The sequence below is a fragment of the Manis javanica genome, chromosome 15, assembly GCF_040802235.1.
Source record: "Manis javanica isolate MJ-LG chromosome 15, MJ_LKY, whole genome shotgun sequence".
NCBI lineage: Eukaryota > Metazoa > Chordata > Mammalia > Pholidota > Manidae > Manis > Manis javanica.
Window position 1 is genome coordinate 77,089,357 of NC_133170.1, and position 19,268 is coordinate 77,108,624.

Sequence of the window (19,268 nt, forward strand, 5' to 3'; positions counted from 1 at the left end):
AATTAGGCAGGCCTCCTGCAGAATAGCAGACAAGTGGGAAACTAGGATGTGATGTCAAACAAGATGGGGGTCAAACCCCAATGCTGCTCCCCACTAGCTATGTGACCTGGAAAAGTAATTGCCCTTTGTTACATCTCAGGGTCTCTGTCTGCAAAACAGGATAACAGTATCGTGGACCTTATGGGTTGCTATGAAGATTAAGTGAGATATGCTATATGTAACACACTTAGCCCAGTGACATACAGCAAACAGCTGTTATTTCCATTGTTATCCTTTGGTCAGTGTTGGTCATCGGGAAGACACTACTCAGGGTATTGTCCATGGGCTATGTACTGCACGTTGCCAGGGGTGCCTCACAGACTATGGGCTGTGAAGAGCAATGGCCTTGAACTCCATGCAGGATTTTCCTTGTGGATTAAAAATGCTCAGAGATCCAGGATAGGGTAAGCTGAGTTTCCCCAGAGAGGATGTGAACCTTGGTTTATTTGGGCTGGAACCCCAGGATGCACCTGTCGGGGACAGGAGAGGAGAGACGGGATGGAAGGAGCCAGTACCAGGTCCTTTACAAAGCATGTCGCCACTGGGGACGACTGAAGGCTGACCGCACAGGGAGCTCTGGGAGACGGTGGAAACATGCTTCCGAGGTGTCCCACTGGAGGGGCAGGAAGCTCTAGTTTGGAGCCTCCCACTCTTACCCATTGTGGGCTGGGGTGGCTCTTGGGGAGTTTAACTCCCTGGAAGGTCCAGCCTGTCCCACAAAGGCCTTCAGGCAGAGTCCTGGGTGTTTCCTGAAGGTCACTGTCAACCTAACGCAGGATGGTGAGACCCAGGGGCACGTGTAAGTGGGAACCAACAGCGTCTCTGTGTAGGTCCAGCCACCTTCACATCTCGCAGACGAGTGATGGAAAAAGGAGCGGGAGAAGACAGTGACAGTCCGGGTTGGGACCCAGGCACTGCCAGTGTCACTTCACAGGCTTCCTCTCTGCCTTTGCAGGGTAGATATGGTGACCCCCCCACCTTTACAGAAGAGGAAACCAGGGCTCAGGAGGGAAAGACACCTGCCCAGGGTCACATAGCTAATTAAGTGGCTGATCCAGGTCTGTCTAATTAAAAAACCCATTCTCTTCCTGCTGAGCACCAGAGTGTCATGCAGACAGGAGGTGTGGACCCCCTGCTGTGGAAATCCACAACTCCTTATGTCACAAGAGAGTGTTAGGAAGGTTGGGGAATCCAGGCTGGTCTCTTCTCTGTCACTTGCAGACTTAAGAGATAATAGAGCTTCTCTCCACTGGTGGGGAGAACCAGGTGCCCATTTTTACAAATGGAGAAAATGAAGGTAGTGGGAGGATTAAATGTCTGGGCCACTGTGCGTATTCTCAGTGTTCTGATCGCCAAACCACAGTGGAGAGCAACCTGCAGAGAGAAATGGCCTCCAGAGCATTCCTCAGATCCCTGGCAGTCCAGCCCAGCCACTGGAAATCATGAAGCCTCTGCAACCATGTGCTTTCTCCCCAAAAACAGAAAGGGCAGGACTGTAGGAAGTTTGACCACTCCTGCCACCAGCTTCCCAGACCTGTCCCCTTCGCCACCCCACCTCAGCACCCACTTTGACCGGAGACACAGCAGTAGCTCCTGATCCTTCTTGGGCCCTTTAATGCTTCTGAAAACCTCGCCTTATTTGGTCTTCAAGCATTCAACTCAACCCCTGCTTTCTAAGCTGGGAGGGTCAGGGACTGGTTAGTAGATGCTTAAATATCAGAGGGAGACCCACATCAGCAGAGCTGGGTTTCTAGTCTTCCTTCCTCTTCTCACGCGTGTAGTCTGACCCCCCTGATGTGCACATGAGCAGGAGAAAGTCCCATGGAGAGATGCCAGGGCCGGGATCCAGCTTCCTCCTCCCACGCTATTCCATTTCAAGGAGGCCAGCAAGGAGCCGGACTGACCCACAGGCCTTTGCCTGCCCCTCCCACTGTGCTTGCAGCTCACAAGGCTCATTCGTGTCCATCTTGGAATGATCCACCTAATATTCATGCTTCCACTTTAGAAATGAGAACTCTGAGGCTCCAGAAGGAGAGGGAACTTGGCCGAGGCCAACCCGTGGGAAAGGGAAGAGCTGCCAGTGGGTAGGCGCTGTGTGGAGGAGAAGCAGATGAGGACTAGAGCTCAGCTGTGTTGGCTGCTGGTACTTCCGTTCCTTGGCCAGGGCAGCTCGCCCTTAGCCGGTCGGTCCAGGCAGGTGCCATGGCCTTCTGGTGGATCATCGGATGGGGCAGCCTCTCCTGAGCCCCTGGGTGCTCTGCAGACACATGCCATGAGCATCTGCAGACACATGCCAGGGGAGCCTCAATGTCAGATGGAGCCCAAGAGACAGGTACCCAGCTGGGGGCGATCGCTCGACAGAGCACATGGCCGAGGTGGTCCGGAAGAAGAGCATGTGGGCTCACAGGACCCTGAGTGAGGCCCTGGTGCCCTCAGTTACTCCACATCATGTCTGCAAGGGGGCTTCTAGCAGCAGGTGACCCCAAAGACCACCTAAGTGCCCCCCATCTCTCCCACATGCCCACGGTCCGTCACACACACTCCTGCATAGAGAATCATGTGGGAGGTCCACTGTGATATGAACCTGGAGAGAAGCCAGCAGTGTCCCTGTGAGATCCAGGTGTGAGGGTTCCTGGGCTCTCAGCATCCTGGGCCGGCCTCTAGCAGAAGGACCCACCCCTCCTGCTACTCATTTGTATGGTATAAGCATAAAGTGGCCTTGCCTGGGGAAAAAAACACTTTTTCTGGAACCTAGGTGTTGGCTGTTCAGGGGATTTTTGAGAAATGCCCAGCCCCTGGTGGCACTGAGCAGTCTGGGGGGAGGTTGGTCAGAACTCAGCATGGCCTTCTGCCAGGAGAGAGCAAGCCCTCCTCACAGCTGTGTGGTTGCCAGGCAACCCAAAGAGGTGACCTGAGGTTCTGTCTCCAGCCCACAGAGGTCCCATGCATGACCACACAGTCGCATACAGATGTCCACCCTCAGGACAGGCACCTGCCCCCACAGGGTCCTATATTCCCACAGAGACAGACCCATATGCCCTTGCGTGAACCAGATCCACAGGGCCACGTTTATAGCCTCAGAGCTTGGCATCTACACCCCCGAACAGGTAGATCTGTACTCAGACCACCACCAACACAGTCTCACACACACACGCATGCATGCACAAACTGCTGCCCTGTCACACACTGTGCACACATGTCCCACCTCCCAAACACACCCTCACTACCGCCAGGCTCACAGCCACCCTCATGGGCAGCCCCTCCTGCCCTACTGATGCACAGACCCCACAAGCACCCGAGCACCCCTTGCCCTTTAACACAGCTCTGTGTGCGCTGCACAGTCCTCCCTGTGCAGTTCTCAGCACCCTCACCTCTGGGTGGTGGGAGGGGAATCCAGGAGAATAAGAGAAGTAGGCTTCGGACCCCTACAATGTACCCAGGACTGCCCAATCCTGAAAGGGCGTCCCTTGGCTTCAACCCCAAAACTATTGCCCGTAGCAACCTTCTGGGACCCAGCTGTGAGCCAAAAGGATCACAGGATGATTGCTGGAAGGCTGTCCTGGAAGAGACAGGTTAACAATTTGAATATAGTTCTTGAGACTCAGGGTCAAGACCCGGGTATTTTTGGACACTTAAAGAGAATTGGACTCCAGTGTCAGATATCCTAGAGTGACAGCCCTGACTTCATGGGTGATTAGTAGTCAAAAGTGGAGTGAATGAGAAGGGCAGGAGAGAGAAAATAAATGTCACACTGTTTAGAAAATGCGAAGACAAGGTCTGCAGGTGGTTTCCTGAAGGGGCACGGCCCAGTGAGCATGGGGACTCAGAGCTCAGCCATTCCTGGGTTGGAATCCAAACCCTGCTGCTTGTCAGCTGTGTGGCCTTGGGAAAATCCCTCCCCGCCCCCCTCCCTGGGGCCTACGTTTCTCCTTCTGTAAAGTGGGGTGAGTGAGGCCTGCCTTGCAGGAAACAGGTGGGTGAAATATAGCAAGTGTTTGCACAGCACCTGGTACACAGAGAGTCTTTGATAGTATCAAGAGTAGAAAGATCTCAGACTGAGATTCCAGGCTCAGCTCTGCCTCTTATAAGTTGGATCACTTGGGTCAAGTGGTTTCAGCCCTCTGAGCCTTGAGATTCCTCCTCGGTAAAAATGGGGACCCTCCTCCTACACTGCTGGTGGGAATGTAAATTAGTTCAGCCACTGTGGAAAGCAGTATGGAGGTTCCTCACAAAACTAAGAATAGAAATACCATTTGACCCAGGAATTCCACTCCTAGGAATTTACCCTAAGAATGCAGCAGCCCAGTTTGAAAAAGACAGATGCACCCCTATGTTTATGGCAGCACTATTTACAATAGCCAAGAAATGGAAGCAACCTAAGTGTCCATCAGTAGATGAATGGATAAAGAAGATGTGGTACATATACACAATGGAATATTACTCAGCCATAAGAAAAAAACAGATTCTACCATTTGCAACAACATGGATGGAGCTAGAGGGTATTATGCTCAATGAAATAAGCCAGGTGGAGAAAGACAACAAATGATTTCACTCATCTGTGGAGTGTAAGAACAAAGCAAAAACTGAAAGAACAAAACAGCAGCAGATTCACAGAACCCAAGAATGAAGTAACAGTTACCAAAGGGAAAGGGACTGGGGAGGGTGGGTGGGAAGGCAGGGATAAGGGGGAAAAGGGCATTAGGATTAGCACACATAATTTAGGGGGGGCACGGGGGAGGCAGTATAACACAGAGAAGACAAGTAGTGATTCTACAGCATCTTACTATGCTGATGGACAGTGACTGTAATGGGGTATGTGGTGGGGACTTGATAATGAGGGGAATCTAGTAACCACAGTGTTGCTCATGTAATTGTATATTAATGATACCAAAAAAAAAAAGAGAAAGACAAGAGATAACCAAATGTTGGGAAAAAATGGGGATCCTTACACCCCCAAAGGTATTTGAGGGGTCAAAAAGGCCACATGTGCAAGCGGCTCAGCCTCGTTCCTGGCAGATAGCACATAACCAGTGTATGGAAGCTATAATGATAACAATATTATGATATTACCATAAAAATCTAATCATAATAGTAGCATCCTTACTCTTGGAAGAAGTGCAGACTTTGGAGACAGAGAAACCTGGCTTCGATCTCACTCTTGTCTGACTGCTTTGTAATGGTGGAGGTCAGAGAGCCCCCCTTGAAGCTCAGTTTTCTCACTTATGCAGTGTAGGTAGTCATGGCATTGACCCCATAGGACTGTTGTGAAGATGAATTGAGCCAAAGCACCCCTCACAGAGCCTGGCATCAGTGGTGGCCCAATAGATGCCAGCAGGGTCTAAAGAGAGAGGGTGACCCCTGATTTCTCAAGGCCAGCATCTCTTTACCCTGCAACCTGAGTTGGCATCCAGTATCGGAGTTTGCTGGTTACACGAGGGTTTGCCCACACTGCTTCGGGGCTTCCGCTTCATTGCTGTCAATCTTTAGTTCACATGCCTGACACCCTTGCTGTCCTCACCTTGTATGGGACATTCTCTGAGCATCACCAAATCTTTCTTGGGGTTACTTACAGGGCCTTCCTCAGAGCACTGCAGGCCATGGGATGGGAGGCTGTCGCATGTTCCCCAATGGGACACTAGTGGCATGTGGGGTGGAACAATTCTTCATTTGAGGGGTGGAAGGCTGTCCTGTACAGAGAGCATCTGCATAGTCTAATTCCTCCTTCCCACTAACACGTGGGGAAACAGAGGCCGGGAGGGCCACACAGTGAGTCGGCAGCATCCTGACCCCACCCCCCGCCACCGGGGGCTGGAGGGAGAGACAGGGAAGTGGAGGCAATAGCACACACCCGGGCATGCTCTGGAAATGAGCCGTTGACGTCCAGATAACTCCTCGGTTTGCTAGATTTGGGTCCACAATGAGCAACTTCACGCTCCTGGGTGCAGGAGGTAGAAATAATCACTAGGGTGCTTTGAACAGCTGAAATTTAAATTACTGTTTCTAAACCCCCTGCCCCCTTCCATCCCCCTTCTTTGCAGGGAGTAACTCCATATCCTTTTCTCTGCCTGTAAATAAACATGCGTATATGCTAAAAGAGTGGTTTGACATTAAGGACAGACTCAGCTACAGATACGGATGGAGTTGCACCGTCTTTGCAACTGGCTTCACTTTTTCCCAAGGGTTAATGTTTTGTTGCAGAGTTTTCAAGAAGGTAAAATAAGATAATGTCAGTAAAGTTCTCAGCAGAGTGGCCACACATAGTAGGTACTCAGTAAATGACACTTATTCTTTTGTTCCTGGTTTTGAGCTGCACAGTATCAACAGTGTCCTTTGTTTTGCACAGAAGCTATGCTTCAAGAAAGATATGTACGACTCGAAGGTGAGACCGACTGAACCTCATCTTAAATGGGCCTGATGAGCCTTTCAATACATTTGACAGGGGCCATTTCTCATTTTTAAATTTGTCTTTGTTACATTACAAGATACATACTCACTATAGAAAAAGTTAGGGAAGAGCTTTACAAAAAGATGAAAATAAAATTTGCCTATAATCCTACTCTGTCAGTCAGAGTTCTCCAGAAAAACAGAACCAGTGGGATATGGGGATTATATATACATGTGTATTAAGGTATTTATGAGGAACTGACTCATGCAATTGTGGAAGCTAGTTAGTCTGAAATCTGTAAGGCAGACCAGCAGGCTGGAAACTCAGGTAAGAGTTAATGCTGCGGTGGTCTTGAGGCAGAGTTCCTTCTTCTCTGGGAAACCTGTTTTGGCTGTTAAGGCCTTCAACTGATTAGATGAGGCCCACCCACATTCTCAAGGGTAATCTTTAATTCTCCCTAAAGTCAACTAATTGTAAATATTAATCACATCTACAAAACATCTTCACAGCAACACTTACACTAGTGCTTGACCAAATAACTGGGCACCACAGCCTAGCCAAGTTGACATAAAAGTTAACCATCATACCTACTATTCAGAGATAACCATGGTTGTTAATATATAGGATATGTCCCTCTACAGATTTATATTGAAAGATAATTTTTGTACAAAATTGATATTTTATAACCTGTGGAGTTTTATAGTCTCAGGTTTTATTTAACCTCACATATTGAACGCATCTTCATCTCTCGAACATGATCTTTAATATCATTTATTCTCAATGGGGCCGTAGAACCCCGTTGTGCTGTCATTCTGTGATTTACTTGTCCAATACCTTGGTGTTGGACACGGAGGCTGTTTCTAGTCACTCACGTGTTAATGAAAATAAATGCTGCCATGAATATCCCTACTGATAAATCTTTAGATATGTGTAGTGGGTGCAATGGGTGGGCACCTACATGCCCCTTCCTATCCGTGGCCTGTTTGTGGCATGGTGACTGTTTGTGGCCAGAAGCTCACATCTGTCCCCTTGTGTGAAAAATGATTTTTGGCCCAACAGGAGCAGCCTCTCCCAGGAAGTTAGGTCCCACGGCCACTGGGGAGGGCATCGCAGGGCCAAGGGTGGCCCCTTACCTTACAGTGGAACTGACTCTGTGCTGCAGTGTACTCTCCAGGCTGAAGGTGGGACCCAGCTGAGGTCACATGCTTGCTTAGCTGCTCCCTGCCGTGTTCTGCCCCCTCCCTTCTCCTTAGAGCATGCTCTCAATTAAACAGTCTCAGGTTATGCTTCTAGTAAACTGGCCTCAGAGAATAACTCTGACTATTATTTTGAGGGGTGCTATTGAGGCAGCAATGGCCTCCAAATTCCCTATTGTGTGCCTGGGATATTTCTGGATTAGGTTCCTAATAGGACTCCCTCTGACGGATGAGTCCCTGGTAACCCTTGCAGGTCAGCACTAGGCGGGCAGAGACTACTGAGGCTCAGGGCTTTTCCCCCTAAAGCCCAGGGTGATGGGAGGGAGAGGGGGTACCCTGGTGCTGTGAGGAGAGAGGGGTCAGCCCTGAGCCTTTTGCTTCCCTTGACCTGCAAACGCTCAGCACTCTCCTGTTGAGATCATCAGAATCCTCCCTGGCATCAAACATTTCCTTTTCCCTCAAAGGGGAGTTACCATTGTTGAGAATGGGGAGGCAAGACACAGGATGTTGACAAAGAAAAAGAGATAATGTGGCCCAGCAGCAACATCTCAGTGACCTGGACTGTTGACAAAGACACAGGGTTGAGGAGGACACTCTGAAGTATCTAGGTTATTCATCTCCACTTTGATTCACTGTGTGACCCTGGGCAAAACTCTTGCCTTCTCTGGGCTTCAATTTAAAAGTGCTCCCTTCGGAAGGTAGCTCTGCCTGTCTAGATCTGACTACTTCTTCTCCCTCTGGCTCTCCAGATGGAAGTGCTGTCTTCCGAGGCTGCTTCCGCAGGCCTGACAACCTCTCCCTGGCCCTGCCCATAACGGCTGCCATGCCGAACATGTCCGTGGACAAGTGCGTGGACCTCTGCACAGAGAAGGTGAGCCCAGGGTCCTGCTCACAGCATGCGGGGAGGAGTGGTGTGGAACAGCTGGAGGAAAGGGATGTTGGCAGAGAAGCAGTGGCCCAACCAGGGTGAAGGAAGGCATTGCTCTGTTCTGTTATGTGACCCTTTCCCATGGATCCGAGGGGTAGGAGTTACACAGGGTCAATTTCTCTCTCTCTGGCTAATTGTGTTTGTTCTCATAGTGAAGAATGCTCAGGAATGAAAGTGACATTTGATCTGGGCCTAGAAGCATGAGTAGAAAATTGCCAGGTAAAGGCAAGCACAATGCGACCTGGGACAAAGTGAGTTCCCCATCACTGGGGGAGTGCAAGCAGAGGCAGGGCACACATGGCGTGCAGAACTTTGGGTGTCGGATAGAAGTTGGACTGGATGATCTCTGGGTCTTTTCTCAGCTTGAGATTCTTGACGGTTCACTGTTTACCCTTCGTCCTTAGCCATATGGTGAACTCTGTAAGGACAGGGGCTCTGCCTTAAACATTTTGTGCCCCCCAATGCCCAGCAGAACTAGGGATGTCAGTGATGTCTGAGGAGCTCCATCCTTCACTCAAGATGAGCTAATTGTGTGCGGGGCCACCAGAGAACCACCCTTTCCACACCACAAGAAGGCGGTTGCCCATTTCATATACTCATTCAGATCATATGTAATGAGAACCTACTTTGTTAGGCCCCTGTGCTCAGTGCTGGGAATGCAAAGTCAACAAGATATGGTCTCTATCCTCAAGGATTCTGGCATTTGCTGGGGACCTGCTCTGGGGCTCCTGCTGGGTGCTCAGCCCGTACCCCAACTCCTGAATGCCCCTACCTTCCCTGAGGCATCCTGCTTGGCCCTTGGTCTTCCCAAGACTCCTTGTCCATGATGCACCTTTCAGGAAGAGGCATGGCATCACAGAGGCTGCAGCTTACTGACCATTCCCTGCGTGCGGCCCTCCGCACCATGGATTGCACAGCCTGCCTCTCACAAGGCTAAGCATAATTTTCACCCCCATTTCACAGATGACAAAACCAAGGCTCAGACAGATGAAGTCACTTGCCCAAGCTCACAGCACAAGCAAGTGGTAGAACTGGGATTGACACCTGAGACTGACTCCAAATCTACGCTCCTACTTTCTGAGCTACCCTAGAGACCCTGTAAAGAAGCTTCCAGGAGCTGTTCAAGGGCAGCCAGGCAACTTCAAGTCACCCAAGAATTTCCTTCTAAATCTCAGGTCCGTCTTGCTCCCGCTTAACTGTTCCATAGAACAATAGAAGCAGTTAGGAGCAGCTCTCCCAGCCAAGATCGGGACAGCTCATAGGGGTCACATTATCTTCTTTGTCTTAAAGGAAGAGATTCAGACAGCCTGTAGAAAAGCGTGGGTTTCATATCACTGTCAGGCTGAGGGGATTTACCATGTGGGTTGCTTGACCATCAGAAAAGCATTTCTTTTTCATTTTTCAAGTGCTTCAGGAGAAAGCTTCATTGTTAACCCCTCTTTACCCTCAACGAATCTCTCCTTTGCGGGATAAACGGAGCTGATTCCAGGCTCAGGGTCTTTCTTGGCAGACAGAGTGCCTAGTTAGAATTTAATGACATTGTTTCTACAGTATTTGTACTTACAGAATAGAAACATGGAAGGGCTGCTTCTCACAAGTACTACTTGCAGGAGTGTTATAAAGTTTCCTTTGAAAGTTAAGTTTCAAAAGGTGAGTTGACTTAAAGGAAACAAATAAATAATAGGACAGGAAAAGGAAAAAGGTATCGATAACTATGCAAGGTGTGAATGTTTAACAGCTTGATTGTGTTGGTGATTTCACAAGGTATACATATATCAGACATCAAGTTGTACACCTTTAAATATGTATTTTTATTTGTCAATTATATCTCAATAAAACTAGAAAAATGATAGTATACGAGGTACACAAACAGGGCAAAATCATAAAGGTAGGGTTTGCTAATGAAATTTGGGGATCCTCAGGTCTTGGAGAGCGACAGAGACGGGATGGTCCAAATGCTACCCTGCTGTGCCAACAGAGCTGGGCATTCTGGGATTCAGCGACTTTCTTCCTCTCCATCTGTCCCTCCATCCCCAGGAGTACCCACTGGCAGCCCTTGCGGGCACTGCCTGCCACTGCGGGTTCCCCACCACGCGGTTTCCCCTCCACGAGAGAGAGGATGAACAGCTCTGTGCCCAGAAGTGCAGCGCGGAGGAGTTTGAGAGCTGCGGGACCCCCAGCTACTTCATCGTGTACCAGACGCAGGTTCAAGGTCAGCCAGGCCTCCCCCGGAGGCCCCTGATGTTTTCCCCATGGCTTCCCTCTTAGAGGTGCCCCCATCAGTCCATTCCATACAGCCATGCTGTACAGGCCAGAGGGCAAAGGGCATAGGGCATGACTGGTGAACTTGGCCAGGCTCAGAGATCCTGGAGGGTTCCAGGCAAGGGGTGGGGGGTCCTGAGGACCCCCATCTCTATTCCTCATCCTGAGGACCTTCTTGGTGGCTCTTCCTGTGATGGGGGCAATGAGATTGAGCAGGAAGACATCTAGGATGGGTGTGGGATACCTGGGTGACCAACACAGACTCACTGCACGGTCCTGGGCAAGTCACTTCTCCTCTCTGGACCTCAGTTTCTCCATCTATAAATAAAGATGTAGATTGTGACCTCCAAGGGCCCCTTCCCTTGGAGTCTATAATTTTATTTCTCAATTTTTCTTTTTCTCTGCCTCACTCATCTCTTCCACTTCTATCCTCCTTCCTTTGTTAGTGGAACCAACACTTCTGCTTATCTCCTCTTCTGTTACTTGGGGCCACCAGACTGTGATGATGGTGATGGTGGTGGTGATGGTGGTGGTAGTGGTGTTGGTGGTGATGGTGGGGTGATGGTGGTGGTGATGGTGGTGATGATAGTGGTGTTGGTGATGGTGGGGTGGTGGTGGTGATGGTGGTGATGATAGTGGTGGGGTGATGGTGGTGGTGATGGTGGTGGTGATGGTGATGGTGGTGGTGGTGGTGATGGTGGTGGTAGTGGTGGTGGTGATGATGGTGGTGGTGGTGGTGATGATAGTGGTGTTGGTGATGGTGGTGATGATGGTGGTGATGGTGGTGGTGGTGGTGATGGTGATGGTGGTGGTGGTGGTGGTGATGGTGGGGTGATGGTGGTGGGGTGGTGGTGATGGTGGTGGTGATGGTGGTGGTGATGGTGGTGGTGATGGTGGTAGTGACGGTGGTGATGGTGGTGGTGGTGATGATTGATGATGACAATTGTGGTGGTGGTAGCACTTAAGATTTCTGAAGGATGTCCTTTGAGGCAGACTTAGTATTGAGTCCATTTGCCTTTTCTCACTGCATCCACTCAGCTCTCCTATGAGGTGAGAACTGCCGCTATACCCAGTTTACAGGTAGAGAAACTGTGCAGTTAAGAACAGTTATGGAACTTGCCTGAGTTCCCACTGTTTATAACATTCCTCCTAACCAAGGCTTTATGAAGGGGGGTGTGGCACTTGGAGAAACTATTGGCAATATCATCCCCATTTTATAGAAGACTCAGAGGGGTTAAGATTGACCACAATTTCACATCTACAAGGGTGATTTGCTTTTAGGTCTCTGACTCCAAAACCCCTGCTGTAAACCTTGGCCCACAGTGTAAAGAACACCCCCACACTCTGAAGCCTGGAGAGTGAACACAACACCATGGGGCTAGACCTCCTCTTCGTCAGCCTGAACCAGGCCACCATGCACAGTTGGGCAGGTTGGGCACTGCAAGGCACAACCTACAAGGAAAGTGATGCCTGAAAGCCAGCTTTGCATGCCATGCCCTGCACTCTGGATGGCATTGCCCAGAGGAAGGGGAGGGTGCCATTTCCTGATTTGCGCAAAGATGCTGAAAGGACTGGCCGAAGTCCCACCGATCGCTTGTGCCCTGTTCGGTCTGACAGAGGTACCAGTGGCAGACAGCTGTGGCTGCTTTTGTGACAGCTGAAGTCCTGTTAAGAGCTCATTGAGTGGGAACATGGTTAGCAAGAGCAGCTTTTGGCTTCATTTACACTCCAAAGATGAAGGACGAACATTTGTTAGTTTTCAGGAAACGTTGGTCTAGCCTCAGGGAGAGTCATATACAGATTAGTTACCCCGTGACCATGAATGGCTTGGACGTGGACAGAACAGACACTGGAGCTTTTTTCAACAGCAAATAAAGAGCCCCTAAGCGATGAGTTTGCCCATCCCAGTGTACTGCCCCCAGGCCCTTACTGCCCCTGCATCTCTACAACGTGCTGTTGTCTCTAACACTGTGGCGGTTTGGTAGTCATACAATTCATCATGTTGCCATCAGCCTGGTCCACCACAGCTGTCACTTTCTGAGCACTTACTGTGCGCTAAGCCTTGATGTTCCTGCTGGGAACTAAATAATGACTGAGCACTACTGTGTGCCAGGTAACCTCTGAGCCCTTCAGACTGAATTGGCTTGTCTAATCCTCCAACAGCAGTCTAGCGATAAAGGTGCTGTTATCATTACCATATACAAATGAGTCAACTTGGCACAGAGAGGTTGAGTAGCTAGGCCAGAGTCACAAAGCTAGGGCAGGGCAGAGTGGGGATTCGAACCCAGGCAGTCTGGGTCCTGAGACTGCTACATTCTTAACCACAGCTTCTCCACATATTTTGCAAAGGAACTTCACACATAGTATCCATTTAATCCTGTAAGGTTGATTAGCCCCATTTCACAGGTGAGGAAACAAGCCCAGAGAGGTAATAAAGAGCCTTGTTCAATGTCACATGCTAGGCCATGACAACCCTGGATTGAAACCTGGCTCTGTACTATTCCAAAGCAATATACAATACTGCCTCCAGCATCTGCTTTGATTTATGAAGCTTGCACACCAAATAAACTATTTTTGGCACTGAAAACAACAGCCATTATTTCAGAGTTGGTCTTGACCCCCCAGATGGTATTTAAGTGGAGAATTATGTTTTCCAGGGAAACCGAGGGACCAGGTTCTTTCTCCTTCCCAACATTTTATTATGAAAAAAAGTGTCAAACCTCCAGATAAAAACCCTGAAAGAATTACACAGTAAACACCCATATAATCACCACCTAGATTTTACATTTGTCAACATTTTGTTTTATTTATTTTATCATACATCTCTCCATTTCTCCATCCCTCAATGCTTCTTATTTTTTGATGCATTTCAAGGGAAGTTGCAAGCATGGTTACAGTACCATGTGCATATCATTCATTATAATTCAACATTTGTGATTTTTGAAGTAACATTTACATAGAGCAAAATGCACAAATTTTAAGTGTGCTATTCAGTAACAACTGGGTAATCCGCACTCCTTTCAAAATATAAAACCATCATACTCCACAAAATTTTACATCTAAGCTCATTTTTGCAGTGTGTTCCTGTGAAAATCTTTCACAGATGCCTGCTTGGCTTTGATGAAGACAGAGGGTTGGTTTATTTTTTTTCCAAAGTCTGCTCTCCTCTAAGCAAACAGATTAAAATGGCGTGGTTGGGAAGACAGCTGGCCCTCTGGCTGGTAGTAACAACACTAAGAGCAACAGTTGATTGGCACGCATCGTGGGGGAATCCTGTGCTAACATTCAATCCACCTTCTCAAATTTCATCTAGCTGACAGCCCAAGCAAGACATGATAGCTGTCAATAGTCCCATTTTATAGGTGAGGAAACTGAGGCTCAGATCCCTCATTTTTCTGAAGTCACCTAGCAAATAGGTGGTAAGATAGGAATTTAAATTTAAGACTTCAAACTTTTCTCTTGAAAGGCCTTGTGAGAAATCATTGTGGCGCTTAGTAATACTTCAATAATGGCAGATAATACAGCACAGGGAAAACCCAAATAAAATCTTGGAAGGAATTACGTGAAAGGCGAATGATGGGTGGGGTGGGATGCTGTTGTGGTCTAGTGAGGCGAGGCCAGATTGGACCGTGGGTGACACTAGGGCTTGAGGAGGAGCTGGTTCTGTGCAGTGAGAAGAGGCAGCCTGGAGTGGCAACGGTTGGGAGCAAGTAGGAGGAGGAAATGAAACGGGAAGTGTGGGCAGCTCTGCCAGGAGTGCCATAGGAACGGGTGAGGACCTCTTAATGACGGAGCTATCTGCTCATGTTTGAATGCTGTGGCCAAGCCAGCCGAGAGAGAGGCGGAAGGGAGTCCATGGAGCAGGGAGCCTGGGGAAGCGGGGGAGGTGGGACCAGATGCTTCAGCAGGGGGTGGCCCTTTCTTCCGTGAAGTAGTGGGAGGGCAGGAGGAGCGGTGGGACGCAGAGCAGTCTTGTGAGCTCGAGGGGCAAGGGAGGGGCTTGCCTGCTCTCCCTTCCTGATCAGTGAGGGTTGAGGTCATCGGCCCCAGTTGAGGAAGTAGGGCTAGACCCCCAAACCCAGGCTTCTCTCCTCTTCCTTTCCCACTGCAAAATCCCCTCCACTGGGCCTGCTCCCAACTACCTTTACATCTTAGGGGCCAACAGAAGTCACCCCTGCGCCTTCCCAGCTCCAGGAGGGGCTGCAGTGGGAGATGCCAAGATATGTACTCTCCATGAGACCTGAGAGTCGAGGCATCCTGAGGGAGGGCTCTCTAAAGCCAGAGAACCAGAGTATCAGAATGGGACTCACTTGCCCCAACCCATTTTATAGGTGAGGAAGTTGAGGGCTAGGAAAAAATAGCAGTTATTATTTTGAACACTTTAGTGTATTAACATATTACGTGTATTATCCCAGTCCTCATAAGAATCCTACAAAATAAATAGTTATCCACCCACCCATCTAACCACCATTGTATCCATCTACCCACCTATCCTTTCAACCACCACTGTATCCGTCCATCCACCAAGCCATCTATTCACCCAACCATCCAACCCATTGTATCCATTCACCCATCCATCCGTCCATCCATCCATCCATCCATCTGCCCTTCCATCTGCCCATCCAGGACACATTTATTATCCCTACTGTACGCCAGATATTGTGGAAAGTGCTGGAGAATCAGCAAAGAGCAGTCTGGGCCGGGTCCCTGACGAAGCCGTTCTTTGGGTTATTGTTGCAGTAAGTGTTGGCAGGAGGCGGACGCACACTAACGGCAGCCGGCAGCCAGAGTCCGGGAAGGAAGGCGGTGGGGGGGGGCCCAGGTCAGCAGAGGGGAGGGAATGAGGCAGCCTGCCCAGCAGAAGGGGACAGGGGACAGGACGCAGGGCAGGGGAGAGAACAGCGGGGCTGCAGCTGCTGCATCAGGAAGGCGCAGAGCACAGAGGAGGAAGTGAAGGGACACCCGGTGGCTGGCGGGGGGTGGGGGTGGAGAGGGGAGGGGAGGATGGGAGGGTCAGGCCATGCAAGGCCTGAAGTCCAAGGTAAGAGCCTTGAACTGTACCCCATGTAAATGGATGCCATTTGAGGGTTTTAATCTGGAGGAAAGGGTGGGGTACGATAGATAGGATGACCCACTGGGCCAGGAGGCAATGGAGGCAGGAGAGAAGACATCCTCCTAGCTTGACTTTTTTTGAATCCCCACTATGTGTCTGTCCCTTTTCAAACATTATCTCACTTAAGTCTCACATCAAACCTGTGAGGGAGGAACTGTTACCCCATTTCACAGATGGGAGAGTTAAGGCCCAGAAGGGCTTCCCTCATGAGCGCCGGGCCACGTGGCTGGGAAGTGGCAGGCATGCGACTCCCACCCTGATCACTTCTGCACTTGCCCCTGACCCCTGTTCCTGCCCTGCCCTCGGCAGACAACCGCTGCATGGACAGAAGATTCCTCCCAATCAAGTCCAAGCAACTCATTGCGCTGGCCAGCTTCCCAGGTGCTGGCAACACGTGGGCTCGCCACCTCATCGAGCTGGCCACCGGCTTCTACACGGGCAGTTACTACTTTGATGGCTCTCTCTACAACAAAGGTGAGGGGGTGGTAAGGGGGTGGGCAGGACCTGCGGGGAGGGCGTGGGAAAAGCCATCCTGAGGCCCTCTGTGTACCCTTCCCCCAGCGTGTGTATTAAGACCTGCTACATGCTTAGTACCTTCCCTTCACTTATATCACAGAAACACTGACTGTTCATTATGTGTCTGTTCAGCAATGGACCTTTATCAAGCACCTACTATGCGCCTGGTGCCTTCCCTCCATGTAGGTCACCACAGACATTCCTTGAGTGCTTACTCTGTGCAGGTACCTCACTATAGACACGTACTGACCAGCTGCTCTTCACTGTATACAGCCGTACCATAAGTATGCTCACTTTGGGTACATTTCTTGAAAATCTACACTGTTTGTCAGGTGTCTTATTTGCATTTAAGCCAGTGATGTTTGTTGGGCCGGTGCTTTATTTTCATTCCATTCACAGATAGATGTTCACTGAGCACTGCTGTGTTCTGGAGGTGCTTCCTGAGTCTGGTTTCCAAAAAGCATTTATGGAGCACCGACTGTGTGCCAAGCACTTCCTACAGACATCCTCTTGGCCACCTACTAGGTGCCAAGAGCTATTCCAGGTGCTTCATTTTATTAGCCCTGCACAGCAACCCTGGGAGGTAGGGTGATGGTACCATTTTCCTGATAGGAAAACTGAGGCTTGGAGAAAAGGAACTTACCCAAAGTCACAGTTTTTTCAGTAGGCTGACGGCTGACTGCACACTAGTGTCTCCCAGTCCCAAAGCCCACGCTCTTATTACTCCATCACACAGGCAAGAAAGCCCCGGGGATTCTTACTGGGGAACTGGAAATCTTGGATGAATGCCTGGTGGGCATGAAGCCCTCTCCCAGCATGGCAAGGGACATCAGGGAAGCAGGGACTCTGATTATAAGGGGTTTTGAGTCTATATATGGAGCAGCCGTTGGCAGTGGGTCTTTGTGTCTGCAAACCAGCTGAGGACCACTTCCTGGCTGTGTGACTTTGAGCAGGTTACTGTACCTCTCTGATCCTGTGTCATCATGCACAAATTAGAGGTAATGGTGTGGAGCTGGTGAGGTTGTTGTGCAGGTTAATGAGCTGATACATTTAAACTGCTTAGCACCTAGTGAGTAATCAATAAATGGAGGCTGTGAATTCCATCAGCCAGGGTGCCATCCCCTCAGCCCAGGGAGAGAGCCAGGGGGTGTGTCCATTCGAGAATGAGAAGCAAGAGGGCACAAGAGGGAGGCAGAGAGGGAGGGAGAAAAGGCCAGACAGTGAAAAGGGACAGGTCAGAGGCCGGGACTGGCAAGGGGAAGGGAGCTGCCCTAGAATGCCCACTTTAGTGGGGATTAGTATATTTACTAATTTTTAGTTTTGGCTTAAAGCAATCATTTGTTGAGCACTTATGTACAAGACTCCAAGCTGGGGGTTTTAAATGCTTATACCAGGATTTGAACCCAGGCGTACTCAGGCCCTTTGCCACTCCAGCTCATCTGCTTTTTTGGAGTTGCCAAAAGGAGCCCAGGCAGGTTCCAGGATCCCTCGGGCTTGTCCTGGGGCAGTGGCACAGGGAAGCCGACCAGAATGCATCCCATGGCCGGCCCACATTCTAACTCTCCTGGCTGCGGCAGCATTACTAAAATGTTAGAAATATAAGGGTCCCTCGGGATCATTGAATTCAGGACTAGAAAGTGGTTTCATTTCATGTGTCAGTTCCAATGAACTTCTGCTTTAGAGTGATGGGTTAAAAAGGATTCTGAGGCTCTGTTCTCCTTCAGAAAACAAAGTACATTAGTCTAGCGGTGATGCTTGTTGAGGGTGTGGAAGGGGAAGCAGTGGCTCTACAGGCGAGGTATTTACCATCTCTGATGTAACTCCACCTCCTAACTTCAGAGAAAGGGAAATTGAATCTCAAGATGGAGTCAGGAGATCAAATTCTCAGTCTGAACTCTGTTTCTTATTGGCTATGGGACCTTGGGCAAGATTGTTCACCTCTCTGAGATTCAGTTTCCTCATCTATAATATGGGGATGTTAATATTGAACTCAGAGCAATTTTGAAAAAATATAGTAAGATAATGTGTGTGAGGCTATAGTACAAAATACACATTTGAAAAATGACATGTAACCGGGACAGCCAACTCTGCAGTCCTAGGGACTTGGTCTTTGACTGTACGTCAGCATCATCTGCGGCGTTGGAAGCCCTGGTGCCCAGGCTGCACTGAGACCGTCCCCATCAGAGTCCGGGGAGCTGGCCGGGGCAGAGATGTTTTTATAAAGCTTCCCAGGTGATTCGAATGCAAAGTCAGAGTAAGAGCCCTGACCCTAGACCATGAACCCAGTATTCTCACCTCCAGAAATCCAAAAAATTGGTCTTTGCCCTAAGTTTTTTATACTTGAGTCTTGAAGAATATCAAGAGTTGATAATTAATGGAGTGAGGTGTCTACTAAGCTTTTTAAAGGAAAGAGCACACTAGAGAAAGGATAGGAGAAAACACCAGCCCACCAGGGCAGTTCCTCTCGCTCAGGCTGTGTAAATGTTCCTTAAGTCCCACAGAGAGGGAGGGCTTTGTGGGCTGGTCACAAGCCGCGGAGGCTTTGAGCACAGCTGCCCTTTCATTAGGGGCTTAAAAATGCTTCCTGTGGCCCAAGCCCTTGCAGGTAACAATGAGCTGTCCCTGGGAGTTCAGGGCTGGCAGTGGGGTGCAGGCAGAGAGAGGACCACCTGCCCCCCGATAGCCTCAGTCAGTCTGGCTAATCCCCAGGTCCCTCCCACACCTTTGCACCTGAGAGATACTTAATGAAGTCCTCAAACCCTGGTGGGTCTTGGAGCGTGGGGTGAGGGAAGGGAGCCGTGGTACTAGAGGGAGGGCTAACTGCTGGGT

The 19,268-nt window shown here is 49.6% G+C and overlaps 1 protein-coding gene across 4 annotated transcripts in view; it reads left to right on the forward strand.

Moving 5' to 3' along the window:
* WSCD2 (WSC domain containing 2) overlaps window positions 1-19,268 on the forward strand; it is a 113,974-nt gene that overhangs the window by 82,686 nt on the left and 12,020 nt on the right. For all 4 annotated transcript variants that reach the window (XM_037004324.2, XM_037004323.2, XM_073223970.1 and 1 more), the window contains 3 exons: window positions 8,370-8,491; window positions 10,586-10,760; window positions 16,233-16,397. In XM_037004324.2, the coding sequence (XP_036860219.2) occupies window positions 8,370-8,491; window positions 10,586-10,760; window positions 16,233-16,397 (462 nt within the window). The remainder of the gene's footprint in view (window positions 1-8,369; window positions 8,492-10,585; window positions 10,761-16,232; window positions 16,398-19,268) is intronic.